The 17443-nt window shown below is 51.4% G+C and overlaps 1 protein-coding gene across 1 annotated transcript in view; it reads right to left on the minus strand.

Moving 5' to 3' along the window:
• ATP6V0D1 (ATPase H+ transporting V0 subunit d1) overlaps positions 1-17443 on the minus strand; it is a 36761-nt gene that overhangs the window by 8383 nt on the left and 10935 nt on the right. The window contains exons 2-4 of the mRNA XM_080552668.1: positions 17136-17307; positions 4143-4321; positions 767-846 (exon numbers count right to left, since the gene is read on the minus strand). Of these exons, the coding sequence (XP_080408794.1) occupies positions 767-846; positions 4143-4321; positions 17136-17307 (431 nt within the window). The remainder of the gene's footprint in view (positions 1-766; positions 847-4142; positions 4322-17135; positions 17308-17443) is intronic.

Consider the following 17443-nt stretch of genomic DNA (forward strand, 5'->3'; position numbering starts at 1 on the left):
ATAAACACACGCTTTTATACTGCCAGCTAAAACCAGACGGGGCCAGCAGGGGAGCTGACAGCTTCCCGTGCAGGCTCAGGACCAGGAGGTGCCGTAGCCCCTCCATGTCCCTGTGCCAACGCTCTCTCCAGCCTGCCCGACTCCTCCACCCCAGCTGTACTTTTCTTTGTGCTGCTCCACCAAGAGCATCTAATCCCTACCACAGCCACTGAAGGCTTGAGCAGATTGTTGGAGACTCTTCTGAAAGAGCTCGGTACAGACGGCCAGGCCCACAGAAGTGCTTCAGCCAAGTTTAAGATCAAGCCACTTTAGCACTCTGAATGCAGTAACCTCATGTCTAAACTCACCTGGTTAAGCAGCGGCCTTCTCCTGCCTGCCTGGGACCTGAGGAAGTTTATTCAAAGGCAGGACCTTTGCAAAAATCTCTTGCACAGACTCTTGACACTGACAGCTCCAAAAAAACTCACTCAGCCTAGCTCCGGTGCCCTGACTGCCGTGCTGGGTGTTCGGATGCCAGGCCCCTCCAAAGGCATGATCTTTACTTTCCAGAGGATGTACCCGTTCTTGTGCACATTCACTCAACCACCACTCCCGGGAAGAAAACAGAGAGGAAGCAAATTTATTTTTGAATCTATTCTAAGAGGAGAATACCTTCTTCCCTCTATTTGAAGAAACCAGCCTCTCGGCTGGACCTCCTGGCTGGGCAGAGCTGTGGTCACACTAACGAGGGAAGTTAACATCTCTTTCCCTTCCCAGTCTCATTTACCTTATACAGCGTGTTTCGAATGATTTCAATGTTCATTTCATCAAGGTCCTGCTCGGATATGCAGTCTTGGAAGAAAGCAGCTGAAAGAGAGCCACAGACAGAGTTAGCGCTGCCCTAACCAGACCCACGCCCAGCCCTTCCCAGAGCAGTAGGAGAGCCCTCAACAATACCAGGCAGAAGCACACTTTATGCTGAGCTGGTCTGGCACTCACCTTCAGTGCCACCAAATTACTGTGACTTAAAACCTCAGGCTCCACCACGGCTCTCCAGGCTGCAATCATTTTTGGGGCACTCACCTGGAAGTCTTTCTTCACCTCTGGAAGACTTTCTTGACCCTTCAGTCCTACCGTTTAGTTAACAGCCCATTCCTAGCAGAAATTCTCAGCTCTAGCCCCCAGCATCAGTGCCAGAGCAGCCCACATTAAAAAAAAAAAAAAACAAACCCAAAACTGTTCCCAGATGTAGGCTCTCAGAATTGACAAGACGGCTTCCGAATTGCCTGCTGCAGCACAGCAGCAGTGCCTATGCATCTGTGAGGCTGCAAGTCGTGAGGAAGCTCGTGTGCTTCTTCCTCTTCCAGCATCTTACGTGGGTTAAGGAGACATGGGGATACCACAGCCCTTGCAGCCTGGGACACCCCATGTTTGGAGTCAGGAGTGGTTTCCCCCTGGCAGGTCTGTCAGTCCCGTTTTCCTTTTATTTCTCTAGCCTGAGGTAAGCAGCAGGAGACAGGATGAACTAGTGTGTTCTGGTGGGAAGCTCGGCCCAGACACTTTGCCAGAGTATCTCTGGGAGGGTGTTTGGGAAGCTGTCGCCACCTAAAGAACACAAATGGGTTTCAGATCTAGCTCAGGGTGCTGCAAGCTGCAGATAAAGATGGGTTTTGTACATCTAGCATGACATAAGGCTGTCGTGCCACTCTCTTGTTAGCAAGAGCACAATAAGACCCATTGATGGGACTTGTCTGACTTCTTCAACTCTTCCCTCAGCAACCAATTCTGCTGAATTTGCTGCAGAGAGAAATATGATCTTTCCCAGTTCCGCACTCCGGCTGTGGGTAAGGGACACTGTGCTCACACCAAGAGCTGACCAGTGCTCTGCTGAACCAGGAACGCTGCAGGCTCATGCCTCTGGTGCCCACCACTCTCACTGCACGAGATCTGTGGCAGGGACAGTAGCCACGCTGGGGATCCAGAGAGTCCTGAGCAGGGGCTAACCCCCACAGAAGCTTCTTTGCTACTTACTCTTTGCAACAGCATCAGAGACCAATGCCACGTAGCTAGAGGAACACGGCTCGCTACGGCTGGCAGAAGTGAAAACAGAGTGTGCCAGGACTGGTTTTCACTGCAAGACTCACTGGCTAGCCCAGATAGCTAAGCAGTGGCTACTTCAGAGTAGCAGAGGAATGAGAACACAGCTATTTCAGTTCTTGGCCCTCCAATATCCCAAATTAGGCTAACAGCAAGACTTATTTTGCCCTGCTAACCTATGAAAGCCATTTGGGGTTAGGCATTCCTACCAAGCCACGTAGCTATTCAAGTCCTGTAGGAGATAGAGCTGCTGTTTCTTCGCGTGTGGTCACTGGAAGGAGTGCAAGTTAAACAACTGGAGCCTGCGTGCTTGCTTGTTTAGGCAACACGGCTACTCCCCACGTACTCCTGCTGAAGAAATGCCACACTAGATGGTACACAGCCTCAAGGGCACAGCCAGGGCAAAGGTCTGAAGAACTTGGGCCAGCAGGGCAGAAGCAGGCAGAGCTCGCTTATGTACAAGTGCACGAACACGAGAGCAAAGACCCTCAACTGCCAGCCACGTTCCCCAGAACCCCCCGGCAGCGTAACGAGGTGTTTTCACTCCATGCACAGCTTGAAGCTTTAAGGTTTCGGAGAGCTAATAATACCTTTGAAATACTTGGTTCTATCTTATCCCCAAAGTGGGAAGGTTCACGCTTACCCTTGAGGAGGATTTTCTTCCCACACATCATCCCTACCGCGGGCTCAGCTCCGCTGCGTGCAGCGGTTCTCCCGCTGCGGTGTCCCACCTGGTGAGCCCACCACGCTCAGCTACACTCACACCCACACACAGGGAACGCCAGCTCAGCGCATCGGCCTTGCTGCAGATGCTCCTTCCCTCCTCAGACGCTCGAGGGTAGCCAGACCTCTTTAGACATGTTTTCCCTCCTTTGTTGGGCTCTATCTGGCAAGTCAATTTTCCATGACAACTATCTGATTTGCCCCATTACTACAGAGATCATTTGTAAAAGCACTTTTAGTTCCAAAAACGATGACTGCCATCAAAGACAATATGATGATTTAAGTGTTTTGCACTTTCTAGCAAGCCCGAAAGAATGATTAATCACTGACTCAGGCGTACCTCATTACTTGTGCCCACAGATGCTAATTTAGAAAGTCTCCTGTGACTACCTCTCCTACTACTGCGAAGAGACTTCCATATTTTCTCCACAACCACTTCCTACAACTTTTAGCTTTAAAGAACATGTCTGTCTGTCTGACTGGCTGTTCGTAAAACGTTTGTTTTTACAGCGTCATGTGCCTCCCGGTCAAGGCTTGTAGCCCTGGGACAGTGCCTCAGTGCAGGGCCCTGCTATATAAACAGCTTAAAAAGCTTTTGGGTGCTTTTTGTTGTTGCTGTTGTTTGTTTTGGGAGGTTTTGGCATATAAAGAGCTTTCCTCAATACAGAATTAATTTGATCAGTGTCATGGGCAGAACGTTATAGTTATCTACAAAAATTGCCTACAAGACATTGCTCAACGATCCAACTAGAAGTGCTGGAACGTAGAACAACATTACAGCAGAGGATCTGCTATGGTAGGGGGGTGGAACTAGGTGATCTTTAAGGTCCCTTCCAGCCCAAGTCATTCTATGATCTGATGGCCTTTGCTAAGGAAGGGCATGTACCACGTGTCCAACGACAATTATTACAAAGATCACTTTCTCTAAGACCTCTCAAGCTTTCTCCTTCCTCCCTGCTTTCAGGGCACGATTCCCAGAAGAGCTGGCAAGTGGGTATGTGTGGCAGATGAGATCTAACCGCACCTGCACTCCTCTGACAGCTCAAGGCTTGGCTCACACAAACCAAATTCCCCAACAGTCTGCTCTACCAGCGCGCTGCTTTGGACATTTGTTGAAGCACACAGGGCTCAGTGGCCCTCCAGATGGAGAAATTGGCATAGGGCAGGCATAAACATGAACTTAAGCCCAGCCACCACAGGCAGTACAGCCACAGCTGCACAGTACCCACTGCTTTGTCTTCCTGGAGCACGACTTGGACCTACTTGGACCTTGATAGACTGGAAGGGGAAAGGGACATCTGCTCCACGCACAGCTGAGGGGTACTTTGAAAGGCTCCACTCACCCAGGGGAGTGTCCACCAGGATGGCATTGTAGAGCTCCGCGGGCGTCTGAGCAATGTTCACGGCTTCCATCTGCTCAAAACTTCCCAGAGGATGGCACTTGGGCACCAGCTCGGAGATGGAACGCTGGTGCAGAGTCCCAGTGATGAGCAGAATGACGTTGTCGATCATGTAGCTGTACCTGCAGGAACCCAAGACAAAGCCTGTCACAGATGGGCTAATGCAAAAACCAGCACCTGGTGCCAGACGTGAACATCTGCAGACACCGCGAACATCTCCAGAAAGATGCACCCTTCCCACAAAGAGCTAGCAAGCTGCTTCCTTAACATCTCCTTATCTTCCCTGCCTCGATATAGAGAGTCAAGTGTAATCCCAAGTTCAGGTTCGTGCTACAGCTCAACTGCATCCCTTCGGCATCTCCTACTGACCAGTGAAGAACAGTAGATGGGAAGGGAAGTTTTGTGGAGGTTTTTGGCCAACCCTCCTGCTCCGAGCATAGCCAGCTCAGGCTGCTCAGGGCTTTGTCCAGCTGAACTTTGAGTCATTTCCGAGGATGTGTAGCTCACAACCTCCCTGGGGTTCTGCTCCAGTGTTTCTGACCACCCTCGCAACACAAAGGCTTTTCCTAACAGCTCCTAAAGGAGCCTGGCTGTGTAGCTGGGAACAGCCGTCCTTCCAGCCTTCCCACTGCTCCCCTCGCGTTGCCTGCTCCGCAGAGAGCAGGTCACCCGTGCCAAAGCGTTCAGCACCGCAGCGAAGGGGAATCCACAGATAACCTGACTCGAGCTCAGCTTCAGTGCCAGCAGCACCACTGCACCTTGCCAAGATATGGAGAAAAGGTCACACTTCTGCGGTCCCTCCTAAAAACAATGGGGCCGGCAGCTTTGGCACAACCTTTATTCATCCCCTCGTGGAACCACACAAAGCATTTTCACCCCTCTACCATAAACAGATGCACACTCTCACATTAGCCCCTGCTATGAAGTCCCTAACCATGTTCTCTGCTTAAATTAGATAGGATTAGGGATCAGGCTGCCTTGGGAGGGGCGTGAAGTGCAAAGGAGGCACCAAAGCAAGTTTCATCTGGGGAGCAAAGATGAGAGCCTGAGACCGAGAAACGGCCCTCAGTGCTTTGAGCAGCTGGTGAAAGGAGGCACAGATGGCCTGAAGGCTGGGAATGTGAGAGCTGGTGGCCTCATCCTAGCAGAGGGTCTAAACGAAGGGATAAAGGTGCCATGCAAACACAAGGAAAAGCATGAGCAGGAGTGGTGCTCTAGGCACCTTCACCACAAGCTGAGCCATAAGTAAACCATGCTGCGAGAGCTGGGAACCTGGGAAACATCAAGCTAGAAGAGCTTCTGAGGTCAGAGGAAGGGCAGCATCTTTCAGATGCTGAAAGAGTAGGGTGTATTGGGATTTTGTGCCTCCTTGCTCTGACTGCTAGAGCTCTAACTCTATAAAGTTAGCAGGAAGATGGTGAAAAAGACCAGAAGGCAACCACGGCAGGAGCTGCTCCAAAACAGACAGGATTGGACCTCGATCTGTACGGCAGGAGGGGCTGTGCGAGTCTGGAGCGGTAGCAGCAAGCCCTGCTCGGTTCAGGCTCCCCACGTGTACCCAGGTCCTGAAGCAAGGGAGCAGGAGCTGAAGCTTTAAGGGCAGCGGGCAGAGCGGGGCAGGACAGCGAGGCTCTGAGCACACACTGGTGGGACAGGTACGGGGATGCTGCTCTGCGTGTCCAAGCTAACCGTGCGGCTGCTTCCCTTTGAACCCCAGGAAAGGCAGGTGAGCAGAGCCAGTTAAAGGCAGATTTCCGTCGTTTTTATTAGGCAGGCTCAAATATACTCAAGCAGCACATCCACGAGCAAATCCACACCTTAGTTCCTCAAACAGGTGCTGCAGGGCTGGGCAGCGCCCCGCCGGCCCCATTACTTCTGCAGAGCGCCCTTCTGCGCCCCAGGCAGCCTCGCAGGGACGGCACGGCCAGCAGCACAGCTCGCGGGGCACTGGGAAACCTCCCGTTGCCTGAAACCTGCAGGGTCATTATCCTCCCTTCTGTTTGTGCAGCCCAATCTCCCCGGCAGCGAGAGGGGCCTGTTTGTAAGAGCCCAGGGCAAGTCCCTCGCGGCGAGCGGCTGCTCCGGGTAAATACAGACATCTGCAGCTCCGTGAGGTGTGCCAGAGTAAAGGCAGAGCAGAAGGGTCATTTACCAGCTCTGCCACCTGCCCTCAGGCACACGCAGGCCTGCTCAGTGCCACACAGGGCTCTCACCAAAGCAAGGTGACAACGTAGGGCCGGACCACAACCATTTCTTCAGCTTCCACGTTGGAGGAAGAGGCTAGGAAATAAATCATTTCATGGTAGGCTAGCACAGCTCTTTCCTAGGCTCAGGAAGGAGCCCTGCTCTCCACAAGCTGTTTGTGACTTGCAAGGAGCCTGGCCAGAGCTGGAGAGGAACCGAGACAAAACGCCTGGAGCCCTTTCTACCTGTAGGACTTCAGAGCACCTTAGCCCTGGTGTGCTGGATCAATGTTCACAGTCAGAAGAAGATTCGTCTTTGCAGGAGTTGCCCTGTGCAAAACAGCAGGAAATTTCACTTTTAAATTTCCTCTGTGACAGTGTTGCAAGCCTGCGCAGTAACTAGAGCTGCAGCAGGACAAAGGTCTTGTAGGGCCTGCCAAGGCCAGGCAGACACCAGCACACCCCAGTAACCCTTCCTGATAGTTAGCTAAGGATGAATCCCATTTCCTTCAGGCAAGCCCAGGCTCATACTCAGCCCCTGCTTCAACCCAGTAAAAATCGTTATGGCTTAGTCAGCTGTGGCTGTGAGGCACGTCTCCCAGTGCCAGGGCAGCTGGAAAAGCCTCTCCTCATCTGTGCGCGGGGCAACACTTGGCTTTCCTGTGCCAGGTCCCAACAAGAATGCATCTGCTTCCAGTAGCACAGCTGTACTAAAACCAGAGTAGAGGTCCTGGCTACTTCGGCATTTCCACCCAAGCCCCAAGGATTAGGTTTATTGGTGGCAGCAGCTCTCCCCCAGCTACTTTTTGAATAGAGTGGCCTTTGTCATTGCCTTCCTCATCGCCTATCAGGTTCTTATCAGCTTCCAACGTTTCATGGTTAATGCATGCCCGGGCTCCTTAGGAAGACACGAGCCTGCTGCGTATTTGAGCTCCAAAAGCATTTTAACCTTCACTCTCCGTGCAGCCGGTAAGGGGACCGGGCTCTAGGGCACGTGTCAGGAAACAGGAGCAGCCGGCTGCTCGCAGCACCACGAAGCCCTGCTGCAGCCTGCAAGGCAAGAACGTGCTTTATGCTCTGGCTCTGAGCTGCTACCTGCCCACACAGGGCCTGAAAGGGCTGGCTGGGTGATCAGCCAGCATTTCACGTGTACGCTTACATCCTGCCTTGCTTTCGCTCACTCGATTGAGGTGTGGCGTATTCCAGAAATTCACATTCACAGAACTACGGTTTTAGCCGATTCCTAGAAGCATCAATACTGGTTCACGCTAGAGCAGACTTTCTTACGTGGGGACAGGAAGGAGTTATCGAGCACAGAAATATCACTCGCAGCAGGAGAGATGCTGGCTGACGGCTTCCTGAGGTCCGACACGACCGGAGCAGTACCTGCGCTCCTCCGGCAGCACCCAGCTCAGCACCGTACGACCAGGCAACGCTCAGCACACAAAACAAGAGCTAGGACAATGCCCAAACAAGCCAAAAGGTGCGTGGGGGGCGGTGTGAAAGCCTGCCTTCCAGCAGCAGGTCAGAGAGACCGTCCTCAGTCCTGGCTTTGGGAGGTGCAGTCGCAGATGGGCGCAGCAGAGACGACCCCAGGAAAACAGAGCAGAAGCAGACACGGGAAGCTAACTTCTGGGACAGGCATCCGTGGGCGATCCGTGGATGATCTGTGGATGCCTGTCCAGCAGATCGCGGAGAGGAAAGCACCCACGCAATGGCTGCATACAGGTAATTTGGTGATGTATGTTTACCTCCAGTTGGATTTATTAAGTACAGCCACAGACAAACAAGACATGCAGGAAAGACTGCAGGGGCCTGCTGAATATTGAGAAAGGCTTTTCACCAGGGGAGCACATAAAACGCACGAACGCTCATCACGTGGGGCGTTTACAACGCAGCCTGCAGGCACCAGGGCAGAGCCCTGCGAGGCAGCGACCCCAAGACAGTAACGGCTTCTCCCTCCCCCACTTCCTAATCTAATCATAAAGAGTCATTGTCCCGCAGCAGATAGGTTGGTTTTTTATTGCTTTCTGCTCCAGGATACTAAAGAAACCGTAAACAATGCCGCAAGTGGTCACAAAGCATGACTAATGACAGAACATTGCATGACCTGCGTTTCTCAGGGATCCTCCGAAAGCCCTGCCAGACTGCAGTGTAACAGCTGCTCTGCGCAGGGTCAGGAGGACAGCCCCGGTGGCAGCGGTGAAACGCAGCAATCGGGGGGCTGATGTGGGAGCAGAGCCCCTGGTAGGGGAGAGGGGCTTGGGGGCCTTGCGTGCCCTGCTGCCAGAGCCACGGCTTGAAGGGAAAGGCCGGGGGTATCCACCCGGAGCCTCCCTTCTCCCCCTGTGCAGGAAAAAGCTCGCCTCCCCCCGCGGGCTCCGATCCAGGCTTGCAGACTGGAGTGACCTGAGTCATGCCAAGCTATTCTGAGCGCTCGTGGCCAACCAAACGGCGCTGCGTAAGCACAGCCAGCGCAGCAGCGAGCAGCCTGACTGTGCAGCTTGGTACACGGCCGCATCCCAAAGCGTGCGGGATGGGTTAAGGTATTGCTCAGGCAACTTCAATGCTTTCCAAAACCAGCATCAGACTTCAGTGCTGACCGATGCAAGGCAAAAGTCTCTGGGAGACTGCCCTGGGCAGTTACTCAGATCACTGTAGAAACATGTGTTTATTTTGGGATAAAAGGGAAAACTCCAGCGGGATCAGAGCAGTGCTCTAAATTGTGTGAATTCTAGAGACAGCTTTAAATTACTATGCAGGCGCTCTTACATCTAGTGCTTCCCTCTTGCAGCTCATTCAGTTCAGGGCTGGGGAAAAGCAGCTGCAGGAAATATTTTGGGATCAGCTGTAGCACTGCTTCCCTGCGTTTGTGCACAAGTACCCAGGATCATCTCTATATCCCACGGGGTTCAAGACCCGAGCAAAAGTGCTGGTACACAGAGCCATTTCTTACATCTCTTGGGCTCCGAATGCAAGCAGCCGATGGGGAAAGCAAGGCACAGGCTTCAAAGCACAAAGGAGCAGTAGCTGACCCTAAGAACAGTGCCAACACCTGAGAGGTTTGCATCTGGAGCATGGCTTTACCATCATCAGTGCACAACTGTACAGCTGCCCTGAAAGGGAAAGGAAAGGGACCTCAGGAGGATCCCGAGGTTCGAGGCTTGTTCGAGTAATAGACAGCAATGAACTGAATTAAATCCTAAAGTCAAATTTTCAGCTCAGACAAGAACAAGTCAGACCGGCAGCCTCTGCCCAGGACGTTTTACCCACTGTCTGCAGCCAAAATTCAGGCAGTCCAGGGAATGCAGACGCAGCACGATCATCTCCACCGAGGTGTGCTGACCTCTTTCTCTCTTTCTACACTCTCTTTCCTAGCATCACACCAACAAAAACCACACGCAAGCGGTAGTTTTGTGAACCTGCTAAAGAAAAAGCTGAGAATTTTATGGTTGCCACCACAAACCAAGGGCACTCAGCCAATAAGTGGGTGCTCTACTAAACTTAGATCAACGAGACCATTTCACAGCAGAGAGCTATAACTTCACGGTACTACAGAGGCTGTGGCAGCCTTTCAAATCCAAGTATCCAGGAATGTTCTCAGCATTAATCTATATTTAGTTGCATCTCCACATGATTTTTACCATCTTCTAGTGAGTCTAGATCTCTTGGGATACTGACCTCAGTTTTCCAGTGGTATCATCCGGTAACTTATAAGCACTCATTCAGAGTTAGCCACAAAGGCTAATTAGAAAAAAAAAAAATCAAAGAAGTACTTTAATTTTGAAGTTTTATGAATATGATGATGTGTTCTAGATGCATACAAACCCCTTGAAACAGCACTATTGTTTTGAACACCTCGCAGCCTCATGCAAGAGTCTCTGGTTGCTTAAATTCGATGCCTTAAAGCTTGACCTCGCAGCTTGAGTAACACTAGGCTGGTACGCACGGCTGAGCCCTAGCACTCCGTGCTGTGCTGAGGCAGACTTGAGCACTAATTACGTTTTAAATATTGACCAGAAACATCTCATCATGCTGCCTGCACATAAACCAGTTGCAAAAGCCAAGCTTGCATACACTATTTTGCCACCTTCCTCACATCGCACGGCTTCGCAATGTTTACACAGTTCTACGTGAGCATCTGCTGGGCTTCTAACTGAGGAGGGCCTGAAGAGGGACCCAAGGCACGCCAGCCTTCAGAAGCAACATCTCTTGGCCTCCAGGCTCTTTTGGGGCTGAAACTGCCTGTCTAGAGCACTGAGTGAGGCAAATCTTTCGGAAAGTAGAAGGAAAATGAAAGCTGCTGAGGTCCAACACCAAAAGACCTTTAAAAGAGTTTCCACGAAGGAGTGAAGCACGTTACACCGGGGCAGTAGTGCTCAGTGAACGTTCATCCAGCTGAAGGCGTGCACGCAAGGTGCCTTCTGGAAAAGCTGCAACCATGCATAAATCCATCAGAGGAGCACAGGTAGCCTCACACCATACTCCTTCCCCCTCGTTTTAATGCCTCCAAGAGACGCCGAAGGAACAGGAGGCAAGGGCAAGAACCCTTCCTGCAGGCTGCAGAATAAGCAGAGGGAATCAGCTTTAAGCAGAGCCAGAGAAGGCAGTTAAATCCACACACTGCCTCTGGATGAAACAGCATCAGCGTGGATGTGGGTGTAGTGCAAGGTGATGTGTTCTCACCTAATCACCTACAGCTTGCCTGCTAGGGCCCCTTCTCAGGGCTGCAAAGCTTCGTTGGGAAGATTTATGTTTGTTAATGTAACGTGGGCTTACATCTGGAGCTCATCACTACCATTTTGCTGCATCTTTATTACCACCAACAATAATCACAGAATATCCAAATTGGAAGGGACCCGCAGGGATCATCGAGTCCAACTCCTGGACTCGCTTTAATAATGCTTTGCTGGCTTTTCTGATGATTGCTGCAGCTTGGTGTGCTTGCCAGGCACCATGCTAACACCTTCCAAGTGAAGAACAGCGCTGGTCAGTAGAAGTAGGGTTATGGTGTCCCAGATTAAATGAACTGGCGAAATGAAATGTGCTCCAGGTGCTACAGGCTTGGGAATAAAGCACAACACACAGTGAAATCCACCTTTCAAAGAACACGCTGCCCTTTCCAAAGCGGACACCCACGGCTACACAGTTTTCAAAGACGACTCCTGCAGCCACCAGTCAGGCGCACAACCCAGTTAGCTTCACGGACACTCGTTCTGGGAAACTGGTGTGAGTGCTGTCCCTCGGGTAAGCAGGAGAGCAGATGCAGTTCTGATGCTACCATCCGGAGGACACAAGCCTGTGATCATTTCCAGACCATTAGTTTTGTGCCCTCTTATTTTGAATGTTGCATAACCCCTCCAAGAACTTGGCTTATCAGTTCAACTTTGCACTCCCTGCAAACAGGGAAGCTGTTTGTCAGGAACCTGTGCTGCTCTGCCAAAACCGTCTCTGCCAGAAAAGGCTCATAAACCTTTTATTGCAGGATCCCCAGCTGCTATGGTAATTTTTCCTTCCCAAACCCACCACCACCAAGGTCTCAACAACTAGTTGAAAACAGCATAGTACAGTTTTCACCACAACAGCATCGGAAAAGATCCTTCAGGTTGTTGCATTTGCCCAAATGAACTGCCAGTGCCTGTAATGTAAAGCATTAGGAGTTATTTTTGTAAGAAAGGGCTTCAAAAGGAGGCAGTCATATTTTGTAACCTCACGCAACGATGCCAGGATGCATCAGTACATTTAGAATAAAGACAAGCAGCTTCCTACTCCAGAGGAGAGGATTATTGCTCTTCAGCTCAAGTAGCAGTTGAAACAGTTTGGCTTTAGAAAACCACTGCCGTAAGATTAAGTTTCAACTCAAAGTCATGCAGCAGAAACTAGATCTATCCAGTGCTGGGGAGAGGCAGAGCAGGAACGGGTCACGAAGAAGGTAGTAAAGGGAAGTGTCAGCTAAGAAAAGGCATGTGCAAGGGGAAAAAGTACATGCAGCCTAGTCAAAAACAGGTCTTGTGACCACAAAAACACACCAGAAGCCAAGTTCCCAGGTACATCACTGGGGCAACAAGGACTCTGTTCTTGAGGTCTAGCAGACTGGTGAGGCAAAGACAAATGAGGTCCTAGCCCGTCCTCTGCTGACAGGCTCGATCGCAGACTTGGACAACGTGTTCACACCCGACTTCACCTCAAGCCTTGCTCCTGCAGCGGCCTCTGAGTCTGGTTTCAGCAGCCACCAGCAGCTCCCCCAGCCTGACCACGGGATTGAGCCCTCCTCTGCCCATCAGCTTGCTGCAGGGGCTCAAGCCTCCGAACGGCTGCCAGAGCCCCCAGCCACGCTGCTGAGGAACCGGGCTTTCACTAGCAGGGAAAACCCTGTGCTGGAGCAAGGGCAAAAAAGCTTTCCCTCCCTCCACTGGAAAAATACCAAAGCTGACAATCTGATCGGGCTACAGCTGACTAGAGTCAGGAGAAATGGCACAGAGCAGAGATAAAAGGATCCTATCTGAACTGTAGGCAGGAGCACTGGAAGGGAAGACGGACAGGACATGGCATTGTGTCAGGCTAACACAAAGAACAAAGCCTTTACAGAGAGGCAGGGCAGAACATCACTGAGAAGAACCTAAAACCCACTTCCATCCCGCAAGTCAATATGTGCTTGCTGAATTCAGGAAGTGGGTTTTGCTGTTTCAAGTACACTTAATACCTGTTTGTTGCTGCCCTACAGAACGTCGCCACATTCCCTCAGCCAAACAGTCAATTATTTGTGTTGGAGCAGAGAAGCTAACAACCAGCTTGTGCCCATCACTCAGACCTACTACGGTCGACTGAAAAACACAGGGAAGCACCAGCAGTCATCCAGCGAGGAGCTGCGCAGCGAGGCACAGAGCTAGCAGGTGTTTTGTAGGGGCTGTGGAAGGCTCAATAAGTTGAGCTCTCAGCAAGTTGAGTTCCTCCTTGCAGCGATACGCAGTGGCACAGGAAGCCAACTACAGCTAGAACCTGAAAAAACAAGAGGGAAGTCAGCCAACTTCCTCAATATTTTGGTACTGACAATGCAGTGCTGCCACGGAGAGGATCGGAGCCAGGAAAGTCACTGGGGAAAGGAGCACCACCGGGCAGAAATCAGTGACAGCAAGTAGCTTTGGGACAAAGACCTTGCTTTGGGGATGCGTATAGCTGAGTTCTTGCCGCAGCTCAGTCCGTGTGCTTTTAGACGCCCTCCTCTCCCCCAGGCTCTGCAGGGGAGCTGGCTCCTGCCCACCTCGGTGGGTGCCCACCCTTACCTACGTGCTGCAGGCACCTGGGTGCAGGCAGCCGCGGGGCTGGGGTGCCACCTTCTGGCAAGCTGCGGGCAGCGCTGCCTCCTCCAGGAGCTGGGCAAGGGCAGCACACGGGGAACACGAGTCCTCTGGGAGCTCTGGAGCCTCCACGCCATCCCAGCTCAAAGCCGCAGGTGTGCCAGCCGGTCACAGCAGCGCTGGGTATCGCAGATCCTGCTTCCCCCGTCCCCATCGCCTGGCTCACGGACTGCTCAAGGAGGCAAGAGAAACCACGCGGCGTAATCCCACACGGGGATGAACAGCACGGTTTTGGTTAGCTCTGGAGCAGCAAAAGGTGGAAAGGTCCCACGATCAGCTCCCCAGATCTCACCTCTCCTATGAAGAAAGGTTGAGGGAGCCGGGGATGTTCAGCCTGGAGAAGAGGAGGCTCAGGGGAGACCTCAGTGAGACCGTTCAGTACTTAAAGGGAACTTCTAACAAGGATGGAGAAGGACTCTTTACTCGGGTAGATAATGATACGACAAGGGGGAATGGGCTTAAACTAAAAAAGGGGAGATTTAGACTAGACGTTAGGAGAAAATTCTTCGCTGTAAGAGTGGTGAGGCACTGGCACAGGCTGCCCAGAGAAGCTGTGGATGCCCCATCCCTGGAGGTGTTCAAGGCCAGGCTGGATGGGGCCTTGGCCACCCTGACCTAGTGGGTGGCATCCCAGCCCATGGCAGGGGGATGGAGTTAGATGGTCTTTGAGGTCCCTTCCAACCCAAGCCGTTCTATGATTCTATGATCTCCTCAGCAATGCGACCCAGGTTAAGGTCTGAGCACCCTCCTAAAACAGGTAACTCTGGAGAGCACGATAGCAGTGCGTGGATCAACTCAGAAGCATCCCAGACTTCAGCTGGATGTTCACGAACCAGGAAGCCTGACTCTTTTTTTAAATGCTTGATCCACCTCAGGGCACCAGCCACCTACAGCCGGGCTGCTCTCCGTGAGGTGGTACCGGTCTCGTGTGACATCCTCCAATGTTCTCACAAAGGCCAAAAACGTTAAGTACATAAAAAGCATCCTAGAGCAGCGAGCTTTGGAACTGTACTGGACACACCACAAAACGTTTCCTTCCATTTTAAGCTTGACATATAGCTCCTGCAATTCCACTCCAGCTATCTGGGACGCGCATGGGAAGCTTCGCATGGTACAATACTTTGAAACTACTGCCCCCTGCCTCAAACCAAGATCTACTACAACCCATGGGGCAGTTTCAGGGAACAGACCACAGCCTGAAAGGCACCCCAAGAAGTCACTGCTAGCCTACACCCTTTTCCATCATCCCACCCACTAAATATATTAGGATTATGAAGGGAAGGGCAAAACCAGTACCCTATCCAAACTCCTTGTGCTTCCCTATCCTCATTCTTCTGCTTTAACTTGTCTGTAGTGCTATCAGAGCTTCTAACGGGCTGACAGCAACTCCCACCTCGGGCCAGCTGAAGCTGCGAACACATTCTCTGTTTCAGCAATACGCCACCGGTGTGATGAGGGCAGACCCCGAGGAGACCGCTCCACCAGCAGCACACCAGAACTACGATGAAATGCCACTGAACACTCAGAATGCCACTGAACACTCAGACTCCTCGCAGAAAAGGCTCCGCAAGAGGCACCTATTCTGCTTCATCTTCTGCCTTCCTCCAGGCTACGAAGACAGCCGCATTAAAACAAATCTTCAGCAAAAAGAAGAGATGAGAGCAAAGACAATTCGAGGAAGAAACGTCCTGTGCCAAATGGGAGTGATACATTCAAGAAGAGATTACGCAGTAGGCGAGATGTACAGATATCTGCACGGGGTTGTTTTGTTCTACACAGCTCTCCGAAATCAGAGACAGAGGCTGAACAAGATCAGAGTTAAACCGAGCTGAGAGCGAACACCAGCTTTAAAGTCAAATCATTCAAACAGCTGATAAGATCCAGCCTGTCACATTACATGAGAAATTTCAGGTCTTCTGCACAACTCCAGCTCAATGTAAACAAGGATAAGAGTCAACAGGGCTGATGTAACAGGGAACGGGATTTCCACAGCCACCTGCAGCCCTCCAAAGTCACGCAGTGTGTTACCAGGCAGGCACGGCCTGACACCTCACAGTTCATCTTTTTCAAACATCAGTTTTCAAAGTGGAACCAACAGGGAACAAAGTTTCTAAGTCCGCAAAATACTCATTTGTCCTGCCTGGGCTGTTGTCTTTAAAACAAGAGGAGCTAAAAAACAGACTAACAGTGATTACGAGGATACTTCCACAGAGACTAAACATTGCTGCCCTTCAGTTTTAGGGAAAAGGAAAAGCATCAGTGGAGGACAGCCTACCCAGTATGGCCAGGCTCTAACCGTCCTGATGTTTTTACAACAAATTCAAGTTTGGCCAAATGGCATTTTGAAACTTCTATTATCTGAAGCTTCAGAAAATAGAAGAGATTGCTCCATACAACTCAGATGATGACCTAGAAACTGCTCCAACCACTGCGAGTGCTGCTGCAGGATGAGGGCCTTGCCATGCCTTGCTGATGTCATGCTTCGTATCTGGAGCCAGATAAGGAAATTCCATGAGCTTTAGTGACAGGCATGTAAGAAAAAGCCACCTCTTAGAAAACAGGAAAGGCTTAAAAAAAGACAGGTGGCTTTAGCACAGTGACCCAGAAAATTACAGATATGAGGCACTGGGTTAGACAAATGAGATAGTGGGACTGTTTAGACATGGAATGATTACAACAGGAAGGACCTGCAAGAACGCTGTGCTATTTCGAGCCTTTTACATCAGCTGAACCAGCTGTGGAACTGCACACAGGAGCCGAGTGTCTGTTCACACACTGACAGAGGCGTGCTGAGCCTGCCCCAGCCCTGTCCTCTCCTGCTGCACACTCTAGGCCCTCCTTTTCCCTAATGCTGGCGTTTGTTGGATCCCACCAAGCTAGCCGAGGAAACTAGTTGGAGATTAACCCCAAAAGGAGAAAGTTGTTCAATTTTTGGCCAGCTCAGCTCCCTGAACCAGTTTACGATGGGGTCAGACGCAGGCTTACAGCCAGTGGGATGGGATGGCAGGATAACAGCAGCACTGATGAAGAGTCAGAATTAGCACTGCCACGCTGTCATGTGCACGTTGACATTCTGGAACAGAATCACACTAAAAGCCCTGGAAAATCTACGTTAGGGACAAGGGTAAATGCCTCAGCTCTAATACAGGCTAAAGGCAGTTCTGCAGAGAAGGCAGGCAAGCAGCAGTGCAAGCAAAGCATGCACACCCTGGGAGCAAAAGCCTTTACCACCACAGGAATGCTGTGCCAGCTTGTTTGAGACCTCCAGAACAGTTTCATCCAAAGAGCTGCAGAAAACACAGTAGGTACAGGGCTCAGTGTGGAAAGTTGGTCTGAGAGTCCCCGAGTCTGGATGAACAAGGTTTCACGAGCTGTTAAGAACACCTGGTACTCACGTGATGAAGTCCAGAAAACTCGCTAGGGGTTCGTACGCGTGGTTCCTCATGTGCCGGAACTCCACCACCATCTTCTCCTTCAGCTTGTCGTCTATGACGGAGACGGTGAGCGGGGACGCCTCGTTCGCCAGGAAGTTCCCATAGTCGGTGCTCTGCAGGTGCAGCTTCAGGTCTGGAAAAGAAAGCAGAGGTCCACGCTACAGGGTTTGTGCTGGGTGGGGTTCTGAGCATACCTGAGGAAGCTGGGGGCCAGCTCTGGGCATTCCCTTCTCTGAAAGGTCACCTAGACAAAACCTACACATTAAAAG

This window comes from Anser brachyrhynchus, assembly GCF_964034855.1.
Source record: "Anser brachyrhynchus genome assembly, chromosome: 12".
NCBI lineage: Eukaryota > Metazoa > Chordata > Aves > Anseriformes > Anatidae > Anser > Anser brachyrhynchus.